Raw genomic sequence first — 12,265 nt, 5'->3', positions numbered from 1 at the left:
CACACAGAGCACACACAGAGCACACACAGAGCACACACAGAGCACACAGAGCACACACACACAGACACACAAGAGCACACACACACAGACACACACACACACACAGAGCACACACACAGAGCACACACACAGAGCACACACAGAGCACACACAGAGCACAGAGCACAGAGCACACACACAGAGCACACCACACAGCACACAGAGCACACACAGAGACACACAGAGCACACACAGAACACACACAGACACACACACACACAGCACACACACAGCACAGCTCTCTGCAGTGTCCTTCTGAGTGAGTTTGTTTCCTGGAACGTGTGGCTACAACATTTGGTGCATGGGCTGGGAAACTCCTCACTTTGAGGAGACAGGTCTCATTTGAGGCCACCCCAAGGGTTTGTGGCTTAAATCTCCTAGAGAGGGGAAGGCGCCTCGCCCCTCTGGAAGAATTCAGCCTTTCTTTGCTTTGGCAGGTAGTGAACGGCAGCAAGGGAACTGAGTGCTCAGGTGAGGAGGAACCCACCCGGCAGGGTGGAAGAGGGGGCCTGATCACCCCCCTGGGAGGAACTAGCAGGGGCACGGACCCACAGGGGCCTGGAATAGGCAGGTGGCAATTGCTTGGTACACAGGTCGACAAGTGTGTCAGGGCTTAGGAAGGAAATTTGTGAAGGTCATTTAGGAGGTGGTGTCCACACCGTCTTGGGGAAAATTATTACCAGCGATCGCCAGGGCATTTTTAGGAGAAGAAACTTGGTCCTTGTATGCTCGTATTCTGCCCTCCCCCAGGAGGTGTCCCGTCTGCTGTGAAATTCTTGACCCCCTCGGAATTGTCAGGCTAGAAGGAGGGGGATACATAAGTGAATATGATTTGGCTTTCCTGGAGACGGCCTAGGACGTAGGATATTTAACCCATCTATGTTTTCATCTGCACCTGATCAAGCCCACCGAGGCAGAACGGACTTTAAGGGAGAAACAGTCTTGGACCACGTGGTTTCAGGTTCGGCTGTGCTGACCTGCAGGTGAAGGCACGCCGATCCCCCTTCTCCCTCTGGGATCTGGCAGGTAAGGCTCTTCTCATCCCAGTTAGGAAGGAGGCAGATTGGCAATTTAAGTGTTTCACTGAGTGGAAATATCAGAAGTACAGAGGGTACTGAGAACTACGTAGACAGAACGAAAAGGAAAAGTAGAAGAAGGTCCGAGAAGGTAAGCAGGATGGGGGGAAGGGAATCCAAGGCGACTGTACTGGAGTGCAGGATTAAAAGTTTAAAGAAGCGATTTGGAGGAGACTATGGGGTGAAGATGACGCCTCACCGCCTCCACACACTCTGTGAGGTTGAATGGCCCCCTGTGGGAGTAGGATGGCCCCCAGAGAACACCATGAACTTAAAAATAGTGGAAGCAGTCTATACAGTAGTCACAGGAGAGCCGGGACACCCAGATCTATACCCACATATTGACTCATGGCTAGGGTTAGCTCAAGATCCTCCTACTTGGATGAGGTTCTGTATCCAGAAGGGAAAGGGAAAAACATTAACGGTACAAAAATTGACTGATGATAAAAAAGGAAATTCTACAGCATTTGGACGGGGATGACCTGACCCCTCCCCCATACGGGATAATGACGCGCCTGCCTCCCAGTGCTTCACCAGGACCGCAGGCCGCCTTAATGCCCCGATCCAGGGCCAGGTGAAGTTCCTGCAGCAGCCACTGCTCTTCCACCAGCATTCCCGGAGATCATACAGCCATGATTTCGGTGGCCTCCAATCCCAGCAATGGAGACCTCTGGTCAATGCCCCCAGAATTCCACCTCAGCTGGACCGCCTGGATTGTATCCACCTCTCCCCGTGAGTACTGATGGAAAGGGGGAAGAAAACACAGCAATTAGACAGAGGCTGCGCTCCGCCAAGGAACAGGGGGAAGAAGCCCACTACAGATGCCCCTCAGAGGGTACAACAGTCTCCGGTTCAGGACGCGTGGGGCACTACCATCAGCCCCCTGTAGCCCATTATTACCAGCCATTTTCCTCTACAGATATATTAAACTGGCAGAGACATGCTCCACCTACTCGGGGGAGCCGCAAGCCATGATTAGGCGAATGGAGACTATTTTTTGAACCCACCGCCCTGCATGGGATGACATCATCCAACTCCTAGTCTCCCTCTTCAGCACTGAGGAAAGACACAGGATCCTAACTGAGGCCAGAAAATGGTTAAGGGAAAAGACACCTGCTGCTGCTGCTAAGTCGCTTCAGTTGTGTCTGACTCTGTGAGACTCCATAGACGGCAGCCCACCGGGATTCTCCAGGCAAGAACACTGGAGTGGGTTGCCATTTCCTTCTCCAATGCATGAAAGTGAAAAGTGAAAGTGAAGTCGCTCAGTCGTGTCCAACTCTTCGAGACCCCATGGACTGTAGCCTACCAGGCTCCTCCATCCGTGGGATTTTTCCAGGCAAGAGTACTGGAATGGGGTGCCATGGCCTTCTCTAAAATGGCACCTGAGGGTACTGCAAACCCACAGCGGTTGGCAGAACTAGCCACCCCGATGAGAAGCCCAACTGAGACTGTAACGCAGAGGAAGGGAGGGGCCACCTGGAGAGATATCGGGTGACTATTTTACAAGGTCTCAAGAGGGGGCCTGAAAAGCTATGAGTATCGCAAAACCCTCCGAAGTGATTCAAAGGGAAAGCGAATCACCCTCTGAGTTCTGTGAAAGACTATGCGAGGCCTATAGACTATATGCCCAATAGACCCAGCCAGAGGCTGCTGGGTCTCAGATGGTGATAAATGCAGCCTTTGTGTCTCTAGCCTACCCTGAAAATGTCAGATGAGGGGACACCAAGTGACTCATGAATTTTTATACATCCCTGAATGCCCAGTGCTTTTGTTAGGAAGAGACTTGCTGTCTAAATTGGGGGCACAAGTGACCTTTCCCCCCATGAAAGGCCCACTGTTCGAGTGGGCTCAACCACCTATTTACTCTTCCTCTCAGTAATCCCTCAAGATGAATGGAGGTTGCCCGATCTCCCGGAAAGGAAACTGGATGGGCTAAACAATCAAGAGAAAGAGTTAACTCACAATTCCCTGAGGTCTGGGTGGAAGACAATCCCCCGCAGGCTTGCAAAACAAGTTCCACTGGTAACAGATCTCAAACCCGGTACAATGACGTCAGCACCCGCCTTGGGCCTACCAGACCTTGCTAAGCCCTTTACTCTTTACTTGACTGAAAAGGTCAAGGTGGCTATGGGAGTATTGTTCCAGATTATGGGGACGTGGGACAGACCAGTGACTTGTCTCTAATCAGCTCGACAGTGTTGCCACTGGGTGGCAAAGGGCAGTTGCTGCAGTTGCCTTACTGGTCCGGGAGACAACCAAGCTGACTTTGGGCCAAGATTTGTTGGTAAAAGTCCTGCATGAGGTCAACACTCTCCTGCGAGGGGACACCCATAAATGGCTGTCAACATCCCGGATTACTCAATATCAGGGACTGTTATGTGAGAACCCCCATGTTACTACTGAGCCTTGTCAGGCCCTGAATCTGGCCACTCTCTTTCTTGTGGGAGAAGGTGGGTCCTCACATGATTGCAAGGAAATATGCCAGCAGACCTGACTTGAGAGACCAGCCAATCCCGGACCCAGATTTGGTCCTGTACACCAATGGCACCAGCCTGGTGAAACAAGGACAATGACTGTCGGGATATGTAGTAGTCATGGAAGAAACCATCGTTGAGGCTAGCTCTTTGCCATCACACTGGTCTGCTCAACAAGCCGAACTATATGCTATAATCCAGGCCCTCCAGCTGTCAAAAGGAAAAAATCTCAGAACTACACTGCCTGCTCACAGGTCAATAATGCATCTCAGCAAAGACAGAAACCTCCAGGGATTCAGGTAAAAGGCATGCTCTGCCCTTTGAACACCTGGAAGTGGATTTCGCTGAAATGAAACCTCACTGATACTACCATTACCTGCTGGTCATAGTATGTGCATTCTTGGGATGGGTAGAAGCCTTTCCTACCCAAACTGAAAGAGCATCAAAAGTAGCCTGGTGCCTGCTTAGGGAGATAGTTCCAAGATTTGGATTTCCTGCCAGCATTGGATCGGACAAGGGCCTGGCTTTCGTTATAACAAGTAAGCAAAACTTTAAATATTAAGGGGAAATTACATACAGCATATAGGCCCCAGGATGGTGGAAGGAATCAACCAGACACTTAAAGAGACCCTCTCCAAGTGGATCTTAGAGACTCTTCCTGGGTGGACTTGTTTCCGATAGCTCTGCTCTGCTCAGACCCCACAGTCCCATGGCTCTTCTCCGTACAAAATTGTGTATGGGAGGCCCCCTCCCATAATAAAACAGGTGTCAACAAATTTGCCTCAGGTAAGTTATGACTAACCTAGATAGCATATTCAAAAGCAGAGACATTACTTTGCCAACTAAGGTCCATCTAGTCAAGGCTATGGTTTTTCCAGTGGTCACGTATGGATGTGAGAGTTGGACTGTGAAGAAGGCTGAGTGCTGAAGAATTGATGCTTTTGAACTGTGGTGTTGGAGAAGACTCTTGAGAGTCCCTTGGACTGCAAGGAGATTCAACCAGTCCATTCTGAAGGAGATCAGTCCTGGGATTTCTTTGGAAGGAATGATGCTAAAGCTGAAACTCCAGTACTTTGGCCACCTCGTGGGAAGAGTTGACTCATTGGAAAAGACTTTGATGCTGGGAGGGATTGGGGGCAGGAGGAGAAGGGGACGACAGAGGATGAGATGGCATCACTGACTCGATGGACGTGGTTTGAGTGAAGTCCGGGAGTTGGTGATGGACAGGGAGGCCTGGCGTGCTGCAATTCACGGGGTTGCAAAGAGTCGGACACGACTGAGTGACTGAACTGAACTGAACTGAACTGAAGGGGAGATGAGATTTCACAGCAGATGGAACAAATGGGTAAGGTAATAAATCAGGTAACTAAGTTTGTACAACAAAGGGTGCCGTTCCCCTTTGGGGAACAGATTCATGAATTTGTGCCCGGGGATCAGGTGTGGTCAAGGACTGGAAACACGACTCCTTGGCCGCACACTGGAAGGGCCCATATACTGTTGTTCTAACCAGCCCTAGTGCAGTTAAAGTTGCACCACATGAGGGTGAAGAGTGCATACCACGCAGACCTGGAGGACGCTGAGCGGACTGCACTGGAGGACCCCACTGATTCCTGTGTAACCAAGATCATCATAAAGAAGAAACAGAGATGAAGCTCAACAGTCAACTGCTGCTACAAGGCTTGCTGGTATCATCTGGAGACTAACCATAGTTTCCGTACATAGAGGTTCCTGTGCTATAATTAAAGTTGAACGTTGTGTATATATTCCTGACTTATCTGGCTATGTATCAGCCACCCTAGATGACATGAAAGGTCAGGTAAAAGTTATGTCTGATGATAATCTTCCTTTTTGGACTTCAGTCCTATCTTGGGTGAAGGGTGATTAGTGGAAAACTATATTTATCATTGTTATAGTTGCCTTGATAGTTCTGCTTTGTGGACCCTTTATTTTACAATGTATTATGAACTTTGTAACCAACCCAAAGGTTGATGTGTTCTCCCAAATTGGAGGTCAGAGGGTCAGGGTGCAATATATCCCTGAGAATGATGCTCATACTATGAGTTAAGAGCATCAAGAGCGGGGAATGGAGGAGGAAAGAGACAGAACAGGCTCCATCTTGAAAGCAGGACTCCATCTTGGGCTGGACTGTGGACTTTGAGCTATATGCCCAGTATCTACGGAAACGACATACCAACTGGAAAACCAGGCCCCCTGGATGGAAGAGACCCAGGGCTCGTACCTAGACTCTCTGTTGCCTAAAAAAATACCCTAATTATCTGTGTAACTGAATAGAATCATAAATTCTATTATGCTTATTGGGGTATGACCACAGGCCTATTGATAATTGTCCACTGTTAACTACCTAGGCTTAAGGCATATGAATCGCGGGTTAACTTTGATGGTATCTTTCTTTCCCTTTGTTCAGACTAGTTTCAGGGAATTTGGGGAGGTGGGTTTGGGCATGTACACTTAGGGTATATAAGGTTTTCAGAGAAACTGGTCAGGGTCCTTGGCTAAGAGGAGACTCTGCCTTGGGCCCGCTGGTGTAATAAACTGTACTCCACTCTCTGCAGTGTCCTTCTGAGTGAGTTTGTTTCCCAGAATGTGTGGCTACAACAATACTTCTGTGATTACAGAAAGAACCAGTAGGTTAGACAAGGTACCGTGTGATCATAAGTCTGAACGATATTCTCATACTAGAGATGAGTAGAGGGGGTTTAAGGTTAGTGACAAGACCAAAGGGACTTCCTGCAGAGAACACCTTCCTGTCAAAAGCTGCTTACAGGTGTGTGTGTGTGTGTCTGTGTGTATGTGTAGGGGAAGAAGTACTTAAAAGCCCGTTTCCAGGGCAGGGCTCAGAGGAAGGCTCAATCCCTTCTGCTCTGGCGGGCAGAGCTTAGCACTGGAGACCTGGGTCCTCAGGTGACGGGTGCCTCTCCCTCCCTGGGTGGCAAACAGCTGGTGCCTGGACTCCCCCACCCTCCTGTTAAGTATTCAGTGTCCAGAGAGGAGGTGACTTCCAGAGGCTTCCTGAGGAGGGGTCTTAGGACCTCCTTCTGCTTATGATTTACTCAATCATGCCCAATTCTGCCCCTTTGGACCAGACCTGGGTGCGCCAGGAGCAGGGAGGTGCAATTTGGTGTCTGAGCTTGTCACACCCTGAAAGACAGCAGGTAGGTGTGCTGGGGGGCTGTCCTGGGGGGCACCCAGCACTGCCTGTTCTCTGTGTGCCTGAGACCTCTCAGACTAGTGGCCTACCTCATATTGATGGTCCTAGAAACACACACCATAGAAGCCTGATCTGGAAAAACTAGATGCCACATCTGTTGTCATGGTGATCTATGAAGGACGCCTCTGTAGGTAACTTGCCCAACCTTCATGCATGGGGGGGTAGTGCTCTGACCTGGGAAGCACACGGCTGGTTTCTGCTGGTGTGTCTCATTCTGTGTAGAACAATTTTGTATCTGGCGGTGGATCAGACAGAACCCAGGTCCTCTGAGAAAGATAACTGACAACGCAGAAACATAACAGGGAAAACCGCTCACTGTGGTACAGGGTCTATGATGGACATTCCTAGTCTTGACGTTAAAGACCTACAGAAACTGCTAGGTGCTGTCTCAGGAGGCTCTGAGAGCTCCAGTTCTTTAAGTCTCAGTGCACAAAGAATTCAGTGAGAGGCAAAGGGACTGAGAAGCGGGTTATCAGGATAGGGTGCCTGTCACGCCTTCTAGCAGGCAGCGAGCGTTGCACTGCCCTGAACATTATGGGCTGTGTAAGGAAAGGGGAGGGGGGACGACCACCTCTTCCTGCTCCCTCAAGCCTTCCATCATCCACCCCTCCCACGTCAGGCAGGGGAGTTTTTGACTCAAATTGTGCATCTGGAACTGTCAAGTCACTACGGAAAAGTTATTTCCGGTCTCAGTACAATGAGGGTCTTTCATTTCGAACAGTCACCTTTCCCTAAACTACTGTTTTCGTGGGCACAGAAATCGCGTGCTAGGGGCCATTAGCCTGTTGCCATCACTGGGCAGGATGCAGGCCTTACTTTCCCACTGCTGTTAATGTCCTTGAGGAGTGGCTTGTGCCTCCCTTGAAGGCTTTTGTTGCTGAGCAAGTAGGTGGATTTGTTGTTGGCAAGCCTGTTTGATTTGATGGTAAGGGCCTTGCTCTGCTTTATGAGCCAAGCAGGCCCGCATTATTTCGTGATTTCCCCACTGCTTTTTCCTTTTTTTTAAAATCACTCGTGTATCTGGCTGCATCAGGTCTTAGTGCAGCACATGGGTTCTTTAATCTTGGTTGCAGCGTGTGGGGGCTTTAGGTGCACTTTGTGAACTCACAGTTGCAGCATGTGGGATAGAGTTCCCTGAACAAGGATCACACCCAGACCTCCTGCATCGGGAACGTGGAGTCTCAGCCACTGGACCACTAGGGAAGTCCCTCCCACTTTTGTCTTGAGTGATCATTAACTTACTGTTGTCTCCCAAAGCCCCTAAGTTTCCTTCTCTATTTATGATCCCCTGGTGGGATTTCCCAGCTAACGATTTGATTATCTGAATTTACCTATCATACACTGTCTTGAATCACTGAAAAAAAACTCTTGATAATTTGAAAAAACTGCTCGTCCCTTTTGAAAACTGTTTTAAGAAGTCTCCTTTGGGGTTGGAAGCATTTGTCAGTCTGCTTTCTGTCCTAAATCAAGGGCAAATTGCCAATTCAGGCTTTAATTCCCACAAATGGTATCAAAGCTGTTTATCAATGTTTTGTTACGTATTGCGAAAATGCTGACCAAGATTTCCTCTGCAGCATCAATTTTCAAAGAATCACAAATATGGGGCACTGTATTCCCATAAGGCAAAGTGCGTGGCCAACAGGGTACCTGTGACCAGAAGGACCCTGGACCTCACCCTGAGTGTCTGCAGACGTTTCTGGTGTCTTAGGTGTGACTGACTTGGGGGCTGGTGTTCTCAGCAGCCCCGTGTTCTCATGAGGTGCAGCTCTGGAGGGGGATGGGGCGAGGCCCTCTGAGGCCCAGCTGTCTTACAGGTGTGTCTCTCAGCAAGGGCCACTGCTGGGGTTCTGGGGACCCACTACTTGCCCCTTGGGAGATTTTGGAAACATCTTTCTTCAAAGTGTCGGGGGCTGACTGGAAGCTCCCTGTGGAGAAGGTGTTTCCTGCCTGGGACATCCTCCAGACTCAGCTGCCTCTACTCAGGGCTCGCAGAGGCCCAGCGAGATCTCCACAGCCCAGGCACTTCCTCCACAGGTGGGACTGCCCACATTATCACACCTCGCTCTGAAGTCCCTCCTCTAACACCCTTACGATGGAGGGCCCTGGGAACCCCAGCGCTGGGGTGTCCCGGGAGGCCAGAGGGGACAGCACGGTGAGGTCAGGGGAGGGAGACTGGCCCACCTGCCTGGGCGCTGGGGCAGGCTTGCGGAGGCCAGCATGTACAGGGACCCCACATTGAGAGAAGCAGCTCCTACTGTACCATCCCCCCCCCCGGACGCCCCCCCACCCCGCCCCATCCTGCTGCCCTGTGTGGTGTCCCAGCCCCTCAAGCTTGGGTTCCAGTTGGGGCTGGGGAGATGCTGGAAGGCCGGGTGCTGAGGGAGACACTTTTGGACTTCCAGGCCTCCGAGACCCTGCCCTTCCCCGCCCCTGGCCCCTCCCAGTGTGGGAAGGCTCCCTCCTCTGCCCTACAGGTCTGCGAGGGCTGCTTGTGTTCACAGGTTGTGGTTGAGTCTCCCTTTTCTCAGCTGAGGGAGTGAAGAAGGCAGAGAAGTTTGGTCCCCTCCCACTCTGCTGCGGAAGAGGAAATGCTTCAGGTGGAAGAGTGGGTACCCTGACTCCTGTAAGAGCTGACCCCTGCAGGACCAGCACCCCTGGTATACCCACAGCCCTAGGAGCTCAACCTGCCCAGGATTGAAACAGATCCTCCCTTCAAGCAGGTGACAGGGACCCCCACCACTTCTGGACTGAACAGATGCAAAGGACAAGATGTTGTGGAAGGCATTTATTTTTGCTGAGGTGGACTACAGGCCACCTGGGGCTGGGCTGGCCAGTGGAGTGGGCAGTGGGTGGTCCCAGGACCGGGCCCTGCGGTGGGGACCCATCCCAGGACAGTCTGAGTGCATGTGTGTGTGGGTGCGTGAGGGTGTGCTGGATTGGCGCCATGCTGGTGAATGGTGCCCCTTCCCTCTGAGTCTGAGCCCCGGGGCTCCTCACAGGGCCGGAGGAGGGTGGAGCCCAGACGGGGAAGGGGCCCTCTGGTCAAGGCACAGGGGTTGGGCCTTGCTCGGACCACCCGTTACACAGGTCCTTTTCACAGCAGATCACGTTCCACTCTTCAAATTTAGCTTTAGATGTGGCTATCAATCTCTTAATGAACTCTGTAGGCATCTGGCAGGAAGAGACACAGCCCCTGATATCCAATTCAATCATGTCTGTGGGCAAAAAATGAGGCATCTGCGGTGGCGTCCCCTCTGACCCTCCTGGGGTTGACTGTCCTAACTCTCTCCTCTGATGCGCTGGGCCCCCTGTTTCCCTGCTGAAATTCCCATCCTGTCCCACCAAGCACCACCACCTCCCGACACAGGTGGCTGCTGGAGCTAGCCCGTCTCTGTACTGATAAGGACACGGAGGAAGGCTGGTGCAGGGCAGGGCTCTGCCCCAGGGGACACTGCCATTGGCCCCTTGCTTCTCTGAGGAACCCCCTCTATCAATCCTCCCACTCTGGATGCCAGGGACTCACCTGCTTCCACGATCATGCTCAGGTTGCCCGTGTAGCAGACAGTGGAATTTGAGTCGCATTCACTTGTCGGGCAATGGTTGGGAACGCTAAATTTGCCGAGGGTCCCACAGGAGTAGCAGCGCAGGCTCTGAGCTGGGGTCAGGCAGGGACACAGGCCCAAGCTCAGAGAGCCCAAGGCCGGCTGCAGACTCCCACACAGCAGGACAGAGCTGTGTGGGAGCGTCCCTCTGGGTGACCACCTCCATGCCCTCTGTAGAAACTGAGGCCCCTTCCCACCCTCTCAGCTCCCAGAAGGCAGACCCCGCCATGCTCACAACCACAGCCTCTCGCAGGGCATTGCCACCCATCCCCTGCGGGCCAGGTCCCTGTGCCCTGGCACTCACCAAGCTCTGCGCACAACATGAGGACCAGAAGGATGAGAAGGGGGCCTTTCATGACTTCTGGAGACGACACAGGCCCGTGGGCCCATCGGGGTGCCTCCGTTTCAGGCTCTTGCCTCCCCTTCCCAAGACTAGCCCTCCCTGCCTGGCCCCCCAGCCCACCTCCCTCCCACGTCTACTCACCAGTGGCTTCAGACTCCTTCTGGCGAGCCAGCATCTGGTGCCCCTCCTGTTATAACCCCCAGAACCCGCGAGCCTCACCCATAGGAACGCGGGGTGGGGCTCACCTGTCTCCGCCCTCATCCACCTGTCAGACTGCACCCAGGCCCAGACCAGCAGGAGGGGTGTCCTGTGGGCAGATGTCCAGCCTCTCTCCACCTTACCAGTGCTTGTTTTGGGGGGATCTTAGGAGGAGGGAAACCGGGCAGCTCCCCAATCCTCAGAGCTGCAAAACTGAGACCTCTCAGAACTGTCCATCTCCCGGCCCCTTCTTCCTCTGGGGCCCGAGCCCCCAGGCCCCAGGCTGCCCGCTGTCCTCTGTGCATTCCCCACATGGCTGCGGGAAGCCCCCCCGGGTATCCTTGTCCTCAGGTTCCCTGAGCACTTGCTGTCTTCCCAGTGAGCCCCCTCATGGCAGCTCTGCCGTCAGAAAGCCCACTGTTGTGCTCACTTGATGAGGGACATGGACCAGGAGGATCCTGCCCTTCTGTGGGATGAAGAGGATGCTGCTGAGGGCTGCTCCAGGCACACGTGGGAGGCAGTGTTTGTCCACCCATCTCCTGAGTTAGCTGTGCCCTCTCAGGCTCCACCTCCAGAGATCTCTGTGGGGCCGAGCCTGCCTGTCCATCCTGGTGCTGTCTGAGACAGAAAGGTTCCCCATGATACAGGTAGAGAGAGGCAGGACCTGAGGGCAGAGCCTTTCCAGGGCTCAGGGGTTACTTTGTTCCAAGTCCAGGGGCTGACCTGGTCATCCAGTTTCAGCTGGTTTTGAGTGTGAGTTCAGATTAGGACAGGAAGATGCTAGTCGAGTGCTGGAGCAAGAACTCAAAATGGAGGATGCTTTCCCTTTCAGCTCTGTCGTGACCATACTGGAGACGCTGGATAAGTTTGAGGTGTGCAGGTTGGTTTAACTTACATGCATCGTGCAATGATGCACCAGACATTTCGTGACATTCAGTCACACAGGTAGCAAATTAAGGCAGAGAAATGTTTTTTCTTGTGATGAAAGACTTTGCTGTCTTAACTTTCATAGATAACATGCGATGGTGGTAATCATGTTAATTGTGTCATACATGACACTCCTAGTACTTCTTTATCTTTCAGCTGGAAGTTTGTACCATTTGATAACCTTCATCCAATCTCCCTTCCCCACATGTCTCTAGGAGCCACAAACCTGTTCTCTTTTTCCATGAGTTTGTTTGTGAAGTGTAATTTACCTACAGTACTAGGTCAGTCCCCATTGTATGACACAGTGATTTGATATCACCGTACATTTAAAAATGATCGGCATAGCACCTCCAGTCACCACCTGTCACCACACAAAG

At 52.0% G+C, this 12,265-nt stretch overlaps 1 protein-coding gene across 1 annotated transcript; it reads right to left on the bottom strand.

Annotated features, from left to right (window-relative positions):
* On the bottom strand, positions 9,861-11,862 carry LOC102187693 (lymphocyte antigen 6C2-like). Its single transcript, XM_005688924.2, has 5 exons — positions 11,857-11,862; positions 10,905-10,950; positions 10,725-10,781; positions 10,342-10,473; positions 9,861-10,033 (listed from the first exon to the last, which is right to left on the bottom strand). Exons 1-5 carry the CDS (start codon positions 11,860-11,862, stop codon positions 9,861-9,863), a joined length of 414 nt encoding a protein of 137 aa, XP_005688981.2.

This window comes from Capra hircus, chromosome 14 (assembly GCF_001704415.2).
Source record: "Capra hircus breed San Clemente chromosome 14, ASM170441v1, whole genome shotgun sequence".
Lineage (NCBI taxonomy): Eukaryota > Metazoa > Chordata > Mammalia > Artiodactyla > Bovidae > Capra > Capra hircus.
Note: the sequence above shows the minus strand (reverse complement) of the source record. Positions and strands in the feature narration are given on the sequence as shown.

Bases quoted from the DNA above. Each gene is read 5' to 3' on its own strand.
- LOC102187693 (XM_005688924.2), bottom strand. The intron at 10,782-10,904 runs GTGAGTAGACGT...TGTCGTCTCCAG, and splicing joins GAAGGAGTCTGAAGCCACTG to AAGTCATGAAAGGCCCCCTT. The intron at 10,034-10,341 runs GTGAGTCCCTGG...TTTTGCCCACAG, and splicing joins GAGCATGATCGTGGAAGCAG to ACATGATTGAATTGGATATC.